General features: G+C 41.7%; 1 protein-coding gene across 5 annotated transcripts in view; it reads right to left on the reverse strand.

The window, feature by feature from the left end:
- Window positions 1-2,269: 2,269 nt before the first annotated feature.
- The window catches only part of C6H21orf58 (chromosome 6 C21orf58 homolog), a 104,321-nt gene continuing 87,391 nt past the window's right edge, over window positions 2,270-19,199 (reverse strand). For all 5 annotated transcript variants that reach the window (XM_075829574.1, XM_075829571.1, XM_075829572.1 and 2 more), the window contains 8 exons: window positions 18,881-18,941; window positions 13,110-13,183; window positions 12,825-13,007; window positions 10,314-10,428; window positions 7,520-7,656; window positions 6,588-6,829; window positions 6,365-6,423; window positions 2,270-2,678 (listed from right to left, as the gene is read on the reverse strand). In XM_075829574.1, the coding sequence (XP_075685689.1) occupies window positions 6,375-6,423; window positions 6,588-6,829; window positions 7,520-7,656; window positions 10,314-10,428; window positions 12,825-13,007; window positions 13,110-13,183; window positions 18,881-18,941 (861 nt within the window). In that variant the 3' untranslated portion in view covers window positions 2,270-2,678; window positions 6,365-6,374. The remainder of the gene's footprint in view (window positions 2,679-6,364; window positions 6,424-6,587; window positions 6,830-7,519; window positions 7,657-10,313; window positions 10,429-12,824; window positions 13,008-13,109; window positions 13,184-18,880; window positions 18,942-19,199) is intronic.

The raw sequence follows: 19,199 nt of genomic DNA on the forward strand, positions 1-19,199 counted from the left end.
CACGATCGTGCATTTAATAACGGTCCATTATTACGGGCACGGCCGGCCACTGACAGGCACGAACAGCCATCCGTATAAAGTATGGAAGCACGGTCCATAAAAAGCAAAAAATAGAATATGTCCTATCTTTTGCGGAGCCTTTCCACGACGCGGACACCTTCCCGTAAATATACAGGAAGGTGTCCGTCGGCCATAAAAATGAATGGGTCTGTAATTACGGACGAAATATAGTCATGTGCAAGGGGCCTTAAGAAGTGTATGCGATGTACAAACGGTCATTTAATTAGAGAAATTTCACATTTCTTTTTAAGTGTCACACACCTCATGATTATTTTTTAACATTACTAACAAATGTTCCTAAACTGGCACAAGTTCACAATGTAGATATACAGTCAAAATAATTTTCTAGATGCCATAGGTCTATAGAAGATCATACTGGTAGAGTCTGCAATCTCAGACCCCCACCAATTTAAAGAAAAAAGGATCTATAAAGCGCTCAAAGCCCTTTTGCTTTCATCAGAGATTTATTTTAAGCTGTATTTACAATGTTAAGGCATCGATTTGATGTACACATCCAACAAATGCTTCTTACATATGCCATATAGTTGCCTGTCACCCATTGTAAAACAAAACGTACACCACAGTTTGTTTTTCTTACCACGCAGTACACATATTTTTGGGTGCCCAGTTGCATAGGAAAGTGTACCAGGCTGTGATTTTCTACGCAGCAAATTAAAGGATATACCAATGTATACCAGCCCAGCTGATGCCAAAAGGACACTCTTTTTGTATCCATCAGGCCCATAGGAGTCTATGGACATTTGCAGCCTATGACCGACCCGGGTGCACTGTAAATAAACCTTTACTAAACATCTGATTCAACGTCATGAGGGGTGACAGGTCCTCTTTAAGCACGGTCATTGTATGGCCCATTCCTTAGAATGTTGTGTCAGATTTCCTTTAGCAGAAATCTCTGAGCTGCGTGTAGTGGATATGAGTGCACTATAAATCCCTTCCTTAGAAATCAGTGGTGATCTTAGAATCACATAATTAATTAAAATGTTATCTTCTCACATGTATCTATGGCAGATCAAAAAATCATTTCGACTGGATGTTACCTTTAACCAGATTTGACCTGGCATACATTTACTGTATAGTGAAATTCTGTTGACCAACTTTAACAAATCTGTTCTGCAGCTGCAAATAAGCCACGTCTCTTTTTAAAAGAATATTAAGTATTGTCCACATGCGGCAGTCCGCTCAGAGGAAGCTCTTGAGGGTTAACCATACCTGCCAAGTCTCCTGGAATGTCCGGGAGACTCACGGAAAAAGAGGAGATCTACAGCAGTCTAATTTCCCAGGTACCCCACATACTCTCCTCTCCCCGTTCCCGACATTTTTTCTGCTCCTGGGCACTGCCACAGACAATGTCTTGAGACCAATCGGCGCCGGACCGTTGTCTGTAGTGGCGCCCGGCAGCAGAGTGAATCGCAGGAACAAGGGAGAGGTGAGTAGCTGAACGTCTGGTCTGAGGTATGTAAATTGGTAGTTTAGGGTCTGGTCTGGGGTCTGTAAACAAGGGGGATCTTAATAGGGATTTCCATTATCTGTAAATAGGGATCTAGACTGGAGTCTCTAAACGGGTCTGTGAACATGGGAGGGGGTCTGGTCTGGAGTCTGTATACAGGGGGGTTCTGTCTAGGGGGCTATATACAGGGGGGGTCTGTATAACTCGCTAAGTTGGAGACGTGTCCTATATAAATGGGCGGGGCATAAGGAAAAATAAATTGTCGCTTCTCAAAAGTTGGCAAGTATGGGGTTAATCTATAATGTAAGCAGAATATGGGTACCTGTTTCATGGTATGATTCTGAAGTTAAAGGGGTTGTCCACTACCAACCAACTGATGACCTCCACCGGATAGGTCATCAGTACATGATCTGTGGGTGTCTGACAGCCGGAACCCGCACCAATCAGCTGCTTGCAGGCACCGGATGTCATTGCACAGTATGCAACGTACAGAGTCGGAAGCAGTTGGCTCCGTACATTGCATCGCGGCCGTGCTGCCAAACTGCAGCTCTGCTCCTATTCACTTGAAAGCTGCAACTCGGCTGCTATTCCGTGGCCGGTGCCATCTGCTTCCGGAGCATGAATGTCCGGTGCTCGGAGGCAGCCAGAGCAGCTGATCGGTATTGGGTCCGGGTGTCGGACACCACCGATCATATACTAGTGACCTATCCCTAACAGTAACTAAAAGGAAATTCCTCTTACTGATCTATTTTATATGATCTCTGAAAAATGTAGTGACCATGATCCATGCACAGACTCTGACATCCCTTCACCAACTTCTGAAGTGCTATGGCCTTGTTGGTATTTTATTTTTTTGTTTTTCTTTGTCATTTTAAAATAGAGGAGATCTCTACTTCATATATTTTATTAAAATAAGTCATGCAAATAAAACAATTAGTTGTATCCTTATTCACATGTTTGGCCTTTGTTATTACAATGAAGTACATTGTCAGAGGTATCTCTTGCGTGTAATGTCCAGCAGCTCTCCAGTGAGGCACCTAGCAGATTTTACTGCCTTTATATGAGCACATGGCTGTATGGACAACAGACTTCCCACATTAATTGTTCTGTGTCAATTCAAAAGTTAATTCCCAGCTGATCAAGTTAATATCTGTAAGAAATATTATTGAGAGGAAAAAAAAGTTAAATTAGTTGATATAGCAAAATATTTCATACATTTTGTCTCAGTAGATATAAAAATAAGCCGCGAAGGAGGCGGCATGGTGTGCTTTTACAGGCGTTTGTATTTCCATTCCTAACCATTTTCAAGATCTCTGAATTTTTGTTATTTACATGTAGATACATCTAAATGTATTAAAGGGTAACTAAACGCTCAACAAACTTCTGACATGTCATAGTGACATGTCAGACGTTTTTATTGGTAATTAAAGATACAAAAATTCAAAGAGAGCAGCACCATATATATGCGGTTGCAAGCCTCAGAGCCTAGACCTTCAGCCCTTTCAATTCCAATAGATTAATAGAATAGGCAGCATTCTAAAATTGAATAAAGTGAAAAAGTGTGTCTTTTATTCACACATTAATATGCAACATTTCAGCATCATGGGCCTTTCTCAAGCAATATCACAAAGTGCTAGCAAGGTTTAAATAGGAAATACAATGTCATCAAACAATTACATCCAATTTAAGATACAGTATACAAATCTATCAGTGGTCACCATGGCGACTGCGACATCACAGCGGTTACCATGGAGACAATAACATCACAGCGGTCGCCATGGTGTCGACGACATCCCAGCGTTCACCATGGAAACGGCGACATCCCAGTGGTCACCATGGAGTTGGCGACATCCCAGCGGTCGCCATGGAGTCGGCAACATCCCAGCGGCCGCCAAGGGGGTAGCGTCATCCGACCGGTCGCCATAGATACGACAACATCACAGCGGTCGCCATTGTGACGACGACATCACAGCGGTAGACATAGCGATGACATTGCAGCAGTCGCCGTGGTGACATCGACATCACAGCGTTGCCATAGCGATGGTGACATCATAGTGGTCGCCATGGAGAGTGCGACATTCAAGCGGTCGCCATCGAGACGATGACATCATAGCGGTCGCCATAGAGACGACGACATCACAGTGGTTGCCTCACAACGGTCACCATGGCGACGGCAACATCACAGCAGTTGCTATGGCGGCGACGACATTACAGTGGTCACAACACAGCGGTCGCCATGGAGATGGTGATATCCCAGCAGTCGCCATGGAGATGGTGACATCTCAGCAGTCGCCATAGAAACGGCGACAACCCAGCGGTCGCTATGGAAATGGTGGCCTTACCAGCGGTCGCCATGGAGACTGCGACATCCCAGCGGTCGCCATAGCAATGACAACAGCACGGCGGTTGCCATGGTGACTGCGACATCACAGCGGTTACCATGGAGACAAGGACATTACAGCGGTCGCCATGGTGTCGATGACATCACAGTGGTCGCCATGGCGACAGCGACATCCCAGTGTTTGCCATGGAAACGGCGACATCCCAGTGGTCACCATGGAGAAGACGGCCTTCCCAGTGGTTGCCATGGAGACGATAGCCATCCCAGCGGTCGCCATGGAGATAGTGACATCCCAGCGGTCGACATAGAGACGACAAGATCACAGCGGTCGCCATGGTAACAATGACAGCACAGCGGTCACCATGGCGATGACATCACAGTGGTCGCCATGGTGACTGCGACATCCCAGCAGTCTCCATAGAGAGGACGGCAAGATCACAGCGGTCACCATAGAGACGGCAACATCACATCGGTCACCATGGAGATGCTGACATCCCAGCGGTCACCATGGTAACGACGTCATCACATCGGTCGCCATAACAACTGCAACATCCCAGTGGTACGTCTTCTCAAAGGCGAGAAATAGAGTGGATTCATCGCTTAAGAACCCTAAAACCGGATGGCCTTAATGTAGATTTTAAATTGAGTGGAGTAGCTTAAGGTATTTTTACACCGGCACATTTTGGCCGATGCATCGAGCGCTGATCAATCGACGCTCGTTTGCTCCTTTCACAAGGAGCTATGTATGGGGACGAGCGCTCGTTACTCTCATACATTTCTATTATGTCTGCAGCGCGTCTCACTGCTTACACAGGGAGATGTGCTGCCGACAACGATAATATTTTGCACTTTTAAAACGATACGATCAGCAGATGATCGAGCATTTGCTCTTTCATCTGCTGATCGCTGCCCTGTTTACACAGAGCAACTATCGGGAATGAGCGTTCTTTGAAAGCTCGTTTGCCCAATAATTGGCCAGTGTAAAAGGGCCTTTAGATTGAGTGGTTTGCGATTGATGTACCCTTGGACTCTGTATGATGTTCTGCAAGATTATTAACAGGTGTGCGTTATATGGACTGATTACATAATCATATCTTCTTGTGAATTATACTATGAGCATTATTCATTATATGTTGCCACTTTATTGTACTGGTCACTTCTTGATCAATGTATTGGTTACATTTTATTCTATGGAATATGTTATATTTTGATACATTTTTACACTGTATGTTAAATTGGATAGAATTGTTTGATGACATTGTATTCCCTATTTAAACCCTGCTAGCACTTTGTAATATTGCTTGAGAAAGGCCCATGATGGGGGCTGAAATGTCGCATATTAATGGGTGAATAAAAGACAATTTTTTTCACTTTATTCAATTTTGGAATGCTGCTAGGGATGGGCAATTATGACCCAAATCAAAATCACGATCAATTGAACAGGTAACCTCGATTACAATTAATGAACAATAATTTAGGCCACACACCTTTTGCATACCACGCCCCCTATTTGCATGTTACACCATTGAATTAATATTTATCCCCTGAGCCTGCTGTATACTACTGTATATAATATACCCCCTGACACTGCCCCCACACAGTATAATGCCCCATAGCTGCCCTCACACATTATAATGCCACTATAGCTGCCCGCTACACACTATAATGCCCCCCATAGTAAAATGCCCCATAGCTGCCCTCACACATTATAATGCCACTATAGCTGCCCGCTACACAGTATAATGCCCCCCATAGCTGCTCCCACATGGTGTAATGCCCACTATAGCTGCCCCCACACAGTATCATGCCCCCATAACTGCCCAGACACCGTATAATTCCCTGATAGCTGCCACCACACAGTATAATGCCCCCATAACTGTCCTTTACACAGTATAATGCCCCCGATAACTGACCTCCAGACAGTAAAATGCTACCCTCCACACATTTTAATGCTTCCCATAACTGCCCCCACAGTATAATGCCCCTATAGCTGCTCCCACAGTATAATGCACCCCATGGATGACCCCACACGGTATAATACCCCCATAGCTGCCCTCCACAAAGTATAAAGTTCCCCATAGCTGCCCCCACGCTGTATAATGCCCCCATAGCTGCCCCCACACAGCCCCAATAGTGGCTGATAAAAATAATAATATACATAATCACCTAACCCCTAAGTGGAGGAGATTCCTCTGCTCCTCTTGTCAGTGTGGCACAGCGCAGATAGGCGCGATGACGTCACTTCCTCGTGTCCGGCGATACATAGTTAATGGTAGAGCAGGTCCCCTGCTAAACCATTGGATTCAACTTTAACTGCGTCCTGAAGATGCAGATATAGTTTGAACCGGTAAAAAATAATTGACAAATTGCGTTGAAATTTCGGTTTCGTTTTTTTTTACATTAATTGCCCAGCCCTAAGTGCTGCCTAGTCTATTAATCTAATGTAATGTAATGCTTGTAAAAATTATTTTAGTGCAAAGTATACGTTCTCTCACCTTGATCAGCTCATGGTCTTATAGTACGCTCGGGACTCTGGGTGAGATTCCATCCATTACTGCACTTGAAAAAAGAAATATTATAAAAGGACAGATAAGGCAAATCAGGAATAGTTCATGTAGTGGGTTACTGAGAAGGGATGCAATTGCTGATTAATTTACAAAGCTGGTGATATACACTGAGGCTGGCACCAAGAAATGTTCTGTGCCACACATGACTTACATGTGCATTGCTGGAAGTGTTGTTGTCGGACCGGTTACATGGTGCACTGCCTGAGGGAATCCACCCATTTGCCCCATGGTGTTTGAAGGCATCATTTGAGGCCACATTGGATATCCCATTCCTGGCTGCATTGTTTGAGGAGCAGGCGGAAGTCCTGGTGGTGTATAATGGTGGTGATGGTGCACCGATGATGGACGGACCCTCTCAGCTTTCAGCATTACCGGGCTGCCAAACTGAAGGTCCTGAAAAGATGTAGAACTGTCAAAAATGCAATGGATGGTAAAAAAAAAATCAAGTTTTTGACATTTCATTATATGAAGTTTCATATCAACAAATGAAATACTACAACAGTAATTTCATTAGGTTCCATCATTAACATTATACATAAGTTATTGTGATGATCATTAATACAGGGGTTATACCCAACCCCTTTCCATAGGTCTAATTAGGGCATACGGACGTCATTGAGGGGTCTCCCATGCTGAGAGTCATGTGTATGAGCTGCGGCAGATCACCCACTCATTTGGGGCGATCAGCAGCTGCATGAAGCCAGGGAAGCCGGGTGATCAGTAATTGCCTGGGCGGCACCATTCTAAGAAGGGGATGTCCAGATAAGACAACCGCTTTAATGAAAATAATGAAGTACTTATTAATTTAACTTATAGATTTATTATCATCAATATGATTTATTATCGTTGAAAGGCCAGCCTGTAATACGACATTTCCCCTTCAGTGACCAATGCAGTGGGAATATATAACCAAACACGAATTCCATGGTGATCAGTTGATTTAGAAAAGCCAGACACCCGGCGATCAGCCATCTATTTAGAAGGTAACCAATGCTCGTCTAGCTAAGCAACATATGAAAAAAAGAAAGAAACACAAGTTGTTAAAATCATATTTTTTGGAGAACATAGTAAGGAAAAACGTACTTGTGACTGAGGTAGCGCTTGTGGTGCATTTCCGGCAGCTTGTGACAAGCCCATAGGTGGCAGTGCTTTCAGCATCATGTTCTGCATAATGATCTGGTGCATTTGGGCATTCTGCATAAGCATCATCTCCACCATATCTGGGAGAAAGAAGAGATTAAAACCGGCAAAGTATTCTGGATATTCACAACTAGCCACAAGTATGACCAATAAATATAACACCTTAAGTTGTTCTCTTCCCTCCAGTTTTCAAAACTCTATTCACCTATTTTTTCCGCTAAAAAGCTGAAGGTGACATAACTTTTTCCGCTGTGGATTTTGCCACTGGATGTGTTACATTCTGATTTTGCGGCAGATTTACTGTGGATTTCACCTTATACTTTGAAAGGGTGAAATACGCGGTGAAAATACTTTACTGCGACATAATGAGAATGCTGTGGATCTGAAAGCCCCATCCAGATGTATTGTACTGTAAATTGGAATCCGCAATGCAAATGAGTCACGTCTGAACGTGGCCTAACTGTTATTTCTGTGTTTTCCAAAAGAGACATCAGAAAAAAGGACAGACTTTCCAGCTCTTATGGGGGTTGTCACTGGTTTTATAATGCAGCAATAAAGACGAATACAAAAAATAAATGTAAAATCCGGCAGATTTAGTCTCCTTAGGCTACATTCACATGTGTGATCCGTGTGCGGTGCGTGGTTTTCAGGCACCCAATCACTTCAATGGGCGCGTAGGTGCGTGAAAACGCACCAATATAGGACATTTAGTGAGTTTCACGCTGCGTGAAAACTCCTGCATGTGTGAACGGCCCCATTGAAATCAATGAGTCCGTGTGCTACGCGTGATTTCCATGCGCAGCACACAGACGTTATTCACGTTTGTCTGAATGAGCCCTAAGGGTATGTTCACATGTAGAAAAAGAAGTGGCTGAAAATTATAGAGCTGTTTTTAAACGGCCGCATAAAAAACGCCCCGTCTGAACTAAATGCCGTTTTTCTCTTTGGAATCAATGGGCAGATGTTTGGAGGTGTTCAGCTTCCGTTTTTTCAGGCGTTTTTCGAGGTGTTTATGCTCCGAAAAACGCCTGAAAACAATGTGTGTCAACATAACCTAAGACTCAGAAAAAACAGGGGACAACACCTATGGTGTCCAATTAAAGGGCTTGTTACCTCAGAATAAATGGAATTTACCTATGGTAATTAGTTTTAGGGTTTGTCCACACGTAGCGGAATTTCTGCGTATTTTACGTCTGGAATTGCGGACGGATAATACGCAGCAGAATACAGTAGCAGCAAAGTGGGTGAGATTTAACAAATCTCATCCACACGCTGCGTAAAATGTCCTTGCAGAAATCACCTGTGTTGCGTATTTTTCGAACCGCAGTAAATTCCGCACCATTTTTGCAGTAAAAACCGCAGGAAATGGCACGGTTTTTCCGCGGCGGAATTTCTGCTCGTTTCTGTGGAAAAGCTGCAGAAATTTTCTGCAGCAATTTATTACGAGTGGACAAGCCCTTTGAATACAATAGTTATTTCACTCATTTATAGTAAAAGTAAATGCCCTGTGTTCTTGCATGAAATTTTTGAACTAGTAGAAGCGTAAAGTTCAAAGAAAAATGCATATACAGTGATATCATTTAAGGCCCTTCTACACGGGCCAGTGATCGCTTGTACAAACACTCATTCCCGATCATTGCCCTGTATAAAGCGATCAGCCAACAAACGAGCAAACACTTATTTGTCGGCTGATTGGATATTTTATGCCGTCAGAAAAATGGTGGTTTGTTGGCAGCACATCTCCCCGTGTCATCATTTGAAACAAGGATTGGACAGTAAGGATTTTATCCATTGCTTCTACAGGAGATAAGCTGCGCCCGAAGTTTCATGAACAATATTACCTACAGCTCCGTACTTACAGGGGTTGCTCCATGATTAAATATTTGATTTTTCTGTTAAATCACACAAAACATAATTATAAAGTAAAAAGTAAACATTTTCCTGAATCCTGTGTCTAGATATCGCTGTTACGTTCTTGTTATGGCGATCTTCCCTCTCATAATGTTCACCTAATGTATTCCGTGCTGGTCAGATAAAGTCACAGATTCTTATTGACTAGTCTGCAAAACAGCAGAAATCACTTTGCAGCCTGTGTACAAGAGAGTCCAGGCAGTGGGACTGAGTACTCGTCACGTGTGTCCTCCGGCACTGGACACATTAGGTGGGCCTTCTGAGAGGGAATCAAAAGAACACCAGCGGGCACCATTATAAGTATGTAACAGCAATATCTAAACACAGGACTCAGAAACCTTTTTTAAAGGCTATGTACACCTTTGAAATAATTTTTCTACTGCTGAATTCTGTATCCGTCAGGTCAGCGGCACTGACGGGTTCAGTGACAGCGGGTCCTGCGTGTCTCTGACACACAGGATTGAGCGGTTACTTATCACATCTAAGTTCATAACTTAGATGTGATCGATAACAGGTGGATACCGCAGGCCCCACTGACACTGAACCCGTCAGATTCAGGTCTCAGCGCTAGATAAAGCTGCTCTGTATACAGAATACAAAGCAGCTGTATCTCAAAAAGTAAAAAATAATTTTGAATAAAAAGTTACACCAAACATACTGATAGACATTTTTATAAAAAATCAAAAAAACAAAAACTATTTCAATGGTGTACGTTGCCTTTTAAAAAATTACAATTGGAACATTTTTATATTTTGTGTGATCTAACAGCGCAATGTAATATTTAATAGTGGGACCACCTCACTGAAGTCTATGGCCAAATTCTTACCTTCTTTAATGCTGCCTGAACGCGCCGGCTGATAGGCTTGTGGAGGAGGAATCTGAGTGATCAGCGGCTGCTGTGAAGGTAGCTGCTGAATTATAGTTGTTGGCTGCTGGGGTAACTGCAAATAAAACAAATGACTTTAATAGGTGATATATTCCTTATATTTCTTCTTTTATATTTTTTCCATGCGCTACTATTTCTTTTTTTTTTTTTTAAATCTTAAATTTTTATTGAAAGATTTTTATACATTACAACCAAACAAAAATACACATAAGTAACAGACACACAATACTGTTCGTATTAGAATGACACTCCATATAAGTAAAACACATCTCAAATTAGCCATTTAAGATCATAATTAAATATAGTATTTTGAATGAGTCCAAGAATTCCATGCGCTACTATTTCTATGTCACACTAGCATCATGGCTTCTGTTAATAACAGACGATGTGACCGATATATTTTCAAACAGATCCAAACTGACACTAACACACCCTATTGACTTTAAAGAGGCTCTGTCACCAGATTATAAATTCCCTATCTCCTACATAATCTGATCAGCGCTGTAATGTAGACAACAACACTGGTTTTTATTTTGGAAAACAATAAATTTTTAACAAGTTATGCACAATTTTAGATTTATGCTAATTAGTTTCTTGATAGACAACTGGGCAGTTTTTAACTTTTTACCAACTGGGCATTGCAAAGGGAAGTGTATGACCCTGACCAATCAGTGACCAATCAGCGTCATACACTTCTCATCGTTCCAGCCCAGCTTCTTTGACTGCACACACAGCGTGATCTCGCAAGATCACGCTGTGCTGTGAGTAAGTCCTACAGAAACTTTACCAAAGTGTCGGGAGTGTGAATAGACATCGCATCCTGGCTGGAGGTGATGTGTAATCACTCTCAAGACACTTTGGTAAAGTTAATGTGTGAGTGACAGCACAGCGTGATCTCGCAAGATCACGCTGTGCTGCGAGTACAGTTAATTATGAATGAAGAAACGTGTATGACACTGATTGGTCACTGATTGGTCAGCGTCATACACTCCTCTTTACAACGCCCAGTTGGTAAAAAGTAAAAACACACCCAGTTGTCCATTAAGTAACTAATTAGCATATATCTAAAATTGTTCATAACTTGCTCAAAAACGATTGTTTTTTTAAATAAAAACCACTGATCAACATCAACATCAGATTACGTAGGAGATAGGACACTTATAATCTGGTGACAGAGCCTCTTTAATGGGTCTTTCCGAGTTCCGTCTGGGTTGCGGTATTTTTTACAGCATATTAAAGCATATGGACATCTTAGAGGTGGTTCCCGGTTTACGACCACCCTCTTTGAACCATCGGGGTAGAACGTAGCTGATCGTGGTCGCTCATAATTTTTGAAAATTATTTCAAAAAGGGGGAAAATGTAAGAGTAATCAATAAATGTAAATAATTTTCTGGTATTTCTACCCATAACATTAATCTATGCTTACAGTGTTAAGAATAATCTGTTAAGCCAAGAAGAATGTGTATGGCCTTGGAGCTCAGTTAGTGTATTATCAGTAGAGATGGGCAATAGAGGACGCTAGCAGAAATATATAAATAACATTTTCGTTTATTTCCTGCAATAATTTATGCATATTATACTTATCTTTACTTATTTTATTTGGTTGTCAACACCTGAATGTCGTCGAATTATTGGATCTATATCATAATGTATTCCATTATACCTTTTGCTATAAATAAAGGGAGCTGTGGGACCGCTCTCAGATTCCATTATGTGCTACCTGGTGTCTGCATATTAGTTATCTCCTGGCCGGTGAAATCACTGAACCTCGACAACTTCTATTAGTGAGGAGATTACTCTCAGGCCACGTTCAGACATAGCTGAAAATTTAACTGAAAATTTCCGCTGAAGATTTTGCTGCAAATTCGCGACAATTACGCAACGGGTCTGCAGCAAAATTTGCATATTTGACAATTCATTCAGATTTGGGGGATATAACAGCGGACTTGCCGGAGATTTCAGGCTTTGCATCCGGAGTGTAAATTCTGCACCACAGCCTAAATTCCGCACCGTTATTTTCCGCAATGTCTAAATTAAATTACCTAAAAAGCTAGAGAAAATAAAAGAAAAAAAAGGCTGCTGCTGATTTCCTCTGCGGAATTCCGCTACGTCTGAACGTGCCCTAACACCTTTTTAAAAGGTGATCATGAGAACAAGAAGGAAAAACTCTGATATAATTTATATTATTTTATAAATATTCTTGTCACATTTTCATGATGACATGGAAAAATGACAAATGACGTACACGTTAGGAGAGAGGATAACAGCTGCTTTTCACTATATACAATGCCATGCTTTATTTTAAAACATTTAAAAAGTAAGACGGTTTTTATGTCTCATTATATTTCATGCAATGAACCGAAAACCTTATCAAATACACATAAGGATTGAAACAATGAAACCTCAGAGCTCCATTTAAGAACACTCATTGCAAATACTTGTGTGCATACCTGTTGCTGGATGATCCTTGGAGGTTCCGGTGGTGGTGGGGGAGGATAGTAACGTATAGGAGGTTCCGGAGGAGGTGCTGTGTGATAGAAATGTAGCGGGGGAACTTGATCTAGATTTATTTTTTTCCTGCGGGTCCCTTCCCAGGTATGAGGCCTAGCTATCTCTTCTAGGAGTTGTTGCTCCTATAATTAAAATTATAAATATCAGAAATTACTTTCCGAAATATGCATCGAGTAATTGGCCCGTATATAGTCAAGAAGTATGATTTACGACATTTTACTTACTCGCAGTTTGTGCATCAGATCCTTTCTCCTGCGCAGTGCTGATTGTAAAGCCTCTTCCTGACCATCATAGCTCCCTGATAAAACAGAGTATAGTCATACTATAGTAAACCCTCCTCAACTTGCCATAGATGTGTTACCTGTACCAGATTTAGGGTATGTTCCCAAGCGCCTGATCCGCGGCAGGTTTTACGCACGTTATTCTGTTGCAGAAAATCTGCAGCGTATCCGTCAGGTGGGAAAATACCCTTATAGATCAAGAGTTTATAGGCAGAGAATTCCTAATGCATAAAGCAGTAGACTGTATACCGGAATTATTGACCATTAACCCCTTCCCGACATTTGACGTACATGTACGTCATGGAAAGTACTGACTTCCCGCATCTTGCCGTACATGTACGTCAAACGTTTGGCACCGGCTCAGAAGCTGAGCCGGTCCCATCATCACCGGATCTCAGCTGTATCTTACAGCTGACATCCGACTGTAACGGCGGGGACCGAAATTAGCTTCGATCCCCGCCATTAACCCCTTAAGTGCAGCGCTCAAACGCGATCGCTGCACTTAAGGTGTTTGCAGCTCATCGGAACCCCAGTAATGAAATTGCCGGGGTTCCGGTGGCTGCAATGGCAACCGGAGGCCTAATACTGGCCTCCCGGTCTGCCTAGCACCGAAGCCGGTCAAGATCCGCCCGGCGGCGGAGCCTGATCGGCTTCCGTAGCTGCCGGCAAGATGGCGCCGGGTCAGGAGCTGATATGGCGTCATCAGCGGTGGAAGTCAGCTGTACTGTACAGCTGACATCCACCTGTAACGGCAGGAACCGGAGCTAGCTCCGATCCCTGCCATTAACCCCTTCGATTCAGCAATCGAAAGCGATTGCTGCATCGTAGCGGTTACAAGCAGATCGCCAGCCCTGACAGGCAATCGGGACTGGCGACTGCTGTTATGGCAACAGGAGACACAATGGTCTCCTGCTCTGCCATTACGGAAGCCGATTTAGGCCCCGCCGGGAGGCGAAGCCTAAACGGCTTGCTGTCAGTGAATGACTGACAGATCTAATACATTGCACTACATAGGTAGTGCAATGTATTAGAAAAAAAAAAATCTGACCGTTGGACCTTCAAGTCCCCTAGTGGGACTTGAGAAAAAGTGTAAAAAAAGTATAAAAAAGTGTAAAAAAAAGTGCAAAAAATAAAAGTTTGAAAACAATAAAAGTTTCAAGTAATCAAATAACACACAATCCCCCTTTTACTCTTATCAAGTCCTTTATTATTGAAAAATAATAATAAACCATATGTATTTGGTATCGCCACGACCGTAACGACCGGAGGTATCAAAATATTATATTATTTATTGCACGCGGTGAACAGCGTAAAAAAAACCCGTAAAAAACGTTACCAGAGTTTCTGTTTTTTAGTCACTTTGCCCTACAAATATTACAATAAAAAGTGATCAAAAAGTCGCACGTATCCAAAAATGGTACCTATAAAAACTATAGCTCGTCCCGCAAAAAACAAGCCCTCATACAACTCCGTCGACAAAAAAATTAAAACGTTATGGTTCTCACAACTTGGCGACAGAAAAAATACATTCTTTTTACAAAAGTAATTTTATTGTGCAAAAAGTTGTAAAACATAAAAAAGTTCTATAAATGAGGTATCGCCGGAATCGTACTGACCCGCAGAATAAAGGTAACATGTAGTTTATAATGCGTGGTGAACTCTGTATAAAAAAAAACCAAAAAAAGCTGTGCCAGAATTGCGTTTTTTGGTTTACCTGGCATCCCAAAAAATAGGATAAAAGGTGATCAAAAAGTCACATGTACCCCAAAATGGTACCAATAATAACTACAGCTCGTCCCGCAACAAACCAGCCCTCATACCGCTACGTCTATGAAAAATAAAATTAGTTATGGCTCCAATAAGTCAGGAAATAAAAAAATATGCAGTTGTGCCCGAGGAGAACATTTCTTCTGTTTCAAGAGGCGATTTATCAAGGACCTAAAATTAGGGAACCAGGAAGGGAGGGCCCAATCATATCCGATGGAAGCGACGGTGCCCGTATTATACCAGGATAATACTTTCCCAGCAAAATTCCCCAAACTACAAAGGCGCGGAGTGTGGACCAAAAGGGGGATAAGAAATGACACCATTTATCAGTGCGACACCGGCCTGTGCAGAAAGGATTGCTTCACAGCGTAACACACATCTATGGATTATTTTTATTTTTTTATACCACCTGACTATGCCCCTTATATACTCCGCCCCGCTTACATGTACCCCCACATTATAAAACACCAGCAATACTCAAACAAATATAGTACCAAGCAAAATCCGCTCTCCAAAAGCCAAATGGTGCTCCCTCGGCCCTGAACCCTACAGCGTGCCCAAACAGCAGTTTCCTTCAACATATATGGCACCGTCATACCCGTGAGAACCCTTTTAACAATTTTTGTGGTGTGTGTCTCCAGCGTCATAAGCTGGGCATGACATATTTGCCACTGAATGGCATATCTAGGGAAAAATATAAATTTTTAATTTGCACCATCCGCAGCGCATTCATTTATGGAAAAGACCTGTGGGGTGAAAATGCTCACTACACCCCTTAATAAATGCCTTGAGGGGTGCAGTTCCATAATGGGGTCACTTATCAGGGGTTTCTTTTTATTATTTCACATCTGAGCCTCTGCAGTTGTGAACCAATACTTTGTAAATCGCCAAATTAGGCCTCCACTCCGCATGGTACTCTTCACTTCTGAGCCCTGTCATATGTCCAGACAAAAGATTAGGGCCACATGTAGGGTGTTTCTAAAACCGGGAAACACCGCATAATAATTAGAGAGCTGTCTTGTTATGGTGGCACAAGCCGGGCACCACATATTGGCATATCTATGGAAAAAAATCCCATTTTCACTCTGCAACATTGAGCGCACACTAATTTCTACAAAACACCTGCAGGGTTAAAATGCTTACTACACCCCTTGGTAAATGCATTGAGGGGTGTAGTTTACAAAATGGGGTCACTTCTGGGGGGTTTCCACTGTTTTGGGCCCACAGGTGCCCAGAAACCAATCCAGCAACATCTGCACTCCAAATGGCGGTCCTTCCCTTCTGAGCCCTGCCGTTTGCCCAAACAGCAGTTTATGACCACATATGGGGTATTGCCGTACTCGGGAGAAATAGCTTTACAAATGTTGGGTTCTTTTTTTCCTTTATTTGTTGAGAAAATGAAAAAATTTGCGCTAAAGCTACGTCTTATTGAAGAAAAAGGACTGTTTTTATTTTCACTGCCTAATTCTAATAAATTCTATGAAACATCTGTGGGGTCAAAATGCTCACTACACCCCTAGATGCATTCTTCAAGAGGTGTAGTTTCCTAAATGGAGTCCCTTTTTGGGCGTTTTCATTGTTTTGTCCCCTCAGGGGCTTTGCAAATGTGACCTGGCCTCCGCAAATCATTCCTGCTAAATGTGATCTCAAAAAGTCAAATAGTGCTCTTTCCCTTCTAAGCCCTGCCGTGTGTCCAAACAGCCGTTTATTACCACATGTGGGGTATTGTTTTACTCGGGAGAAATTGCTTTACAAATTTTGTGGTGCTTTTTCTCCTTTAGTCCTTCTGGAAATGAGAAAAAATTAGCTAAACCTACATTTTCTTTGAAAAAATGTAGATTATTATTTTCAGGGCCTACTTCCAATAATTTCTGCAAAAAAACTGTGGTGTCAAATCGCTCACTATACCCCTAGATAATTTCCTCAATGGGTGTTGTTTCCAAAATGGGGTCACTTGTGGGGGGTTTCCACTGTTTTGTCCCCTCAGGGGCTTTGTAAATGTAACATGGCCTCCGCAAACCATTCCTGCTAAATTTGAGTTCCAAAAGCCAAATGGCGCTCTTTCCCTTCTCAGCCTCGCCGTGTGTCCAAACAGCCGTTTATTACCACATGTGGGGTACTGTTTTACTCGGGAGAAATTTCTTTACAAATTTTATGGTGATTTTTCTCCTTTAGTCCTTGTGGAAATGAAAAAAAATTAGCTAAACCTACATTTTATTTGAAAAAATGTAGATTTTCATTTTCACAGCCTACTTGCAAAAATTTCTGCAAAAAACCTGTGGGGTCAAAATGCTCACTATACCCCTAGATAATTTCCTCAAGGGGTATAGTTTCCAAAATGGGGTCACTTGTTTGGGGTTTTCACTGTTTTGTCCCCTCAGGGGCTTTGTAAATGTGACATGGCCTCCGCAAACCATTCCTGCTAAATGTGAACTCCAAAAGCCAAATGGCGCTCTTTCCCTTCTCAGCCACGCCGTGTCTCCAAACAACCGTTTATTACCACATGTGAGGTATTGTTTTACTCGGGAGAAATTGCTTTACAAATTTTGCGGTGCTTTTTCTCCTTTAGTCCTTGTGGAAATGAGAAAAAAAATCGCTAAACCTACATTTTCTTTGAAGAAATGTTGATTTTAATTTTCACGGCCTACTTCCAATAATTTCTGTAAAAAACCTGTGCGGTGAAAATGCTCACTACACCCCTAGATAATTTCCTTGAGGTGTCTAGTTTCCCAGATGGGGTCACTTTTGGGGGATTTTGACTGTTTTGGCACCGCAAGAGCCCTTCAAACCTGACATGGTGCCTAAAATATATTCTAACAAAAATAAGGCCCCAAAATCCACTAGGTGCTCCTTTGCTTCTGAGGCCGGTGTTTCAGTCCAGTAGCACGCTACGGCCACATGTGGGATATTTCCTAAAACTGCAGAAACTGGGCAACAAATATTGAGTTGCATTTCTCTGGTAAAACCTTCTGTGTTATAAAAAAAATTGTATTAAAAATGTATTTCTGCAGAAAAATATGAAATTTGTAAATTTCACCTCTACTTTGCTTTAATTCCTGTGAAATGTTTAAAGGGTTAAGACATTTTCTAAATGCTGTTTTGAATACTTTGAGGGGTGAAGTTTTTAAAATGGGGTGACTTTTTTGGGGTTTCTAATATATAAGGCCCTCAAAACCACTTCACAACTGAACTGGCCCCTGTAAAAATAGCCTTTTGAAATTTTCTTGAAAATGTGAGAAATTGCTGCTAAAGTTCTAAGCCTTGTGAGGTCATAGAAAAATAAAAGGATGTTCAAAAAACGATGCCAATCTAAAGTAGACATATGGGGGATGTTAATTAGCAACAATTTTGTGTATTATAACTGCCTGTCTTACAAGCAGATACATTTAAATTGAGAAAAATGCTAATTTTTGCAATTTTTCGCTAAATTTTGGTGTTTTTCACAATTAAATACTGAACATATCGAGCAAATTTTGCCAGTAACATAAAGTCCAATGTGTCACGAGAAAACAATCTCAGAATCGCTTGGATAGGTGAAAGCATTCCGGAGTTATTACCACATAAAGTGACACATGTCAGATTTGAAAAATGAGGCTCTGTCAGGAAGGTCAAAAGTGGCTAAAGAGGGAAGGGGTTAATTGCCCATGATCTTTCAAGCAAATGACCAATCAATAACAAATGCTGAGGAGCCCTCCAAAAGTGGCAGCCTATAGCCTCTTGTGCCTATGGGAAATCTATTGTATATAGCAAATTATCTATTACAATGTAAACTGGATTGGATCTTCATTGACGCCAACAATTTACATGACCAGGTAATTAGGATCTTCTGTAAGTAGCTCCTGATCTGGAGCTTTCAGGCTGTCACGGATGTCCCAACTTCACAACACGAGAACAATAAACCCATGGTTTGTCAAAAATAGATGAAAAATTTTGTTCATAATTCTTACTTGCTGTAACTAGTTCTGTATCAGATGAATCATCCGCAATCTCACGTTCATTTTCTAATCTCTATAAATGACAAGAGAAATTATTTTAAAAAAAAAATTCAAAAATAATACTAATACATTGCTAAAATGTCCAAAGTTAAGTAAGCAGGTACGTATTCATTGTAGGGTAAATGACATGTGCGGTTTTAAAAAATATATTTTTCTTACATTTATACAGAATACATGTATAGATACAGTAAAAGATCACATGCAGCAAACATAGCAGAGTTGTGTCAAGAATACCATCGAGAATCTACAATACCAAGGTGATGCGAAATGT

This window comes from Rhinoderma darwinii, chromosome 6 (genome assembly GCF_050947455.1).
Source record: "Rhinoderma darwinii isolate aRhiDar2 chromosome 6, aRhiDar2.hap1, whole genome shotgun sequence".
NCBI classification, from domain to species: domain Eukaryota; kingdom Metazoa; phylum Chordata; class Amphibia; order Anura; family Rhinodermatidae; genus Rhinoderma; species Rhinoderma darwinii.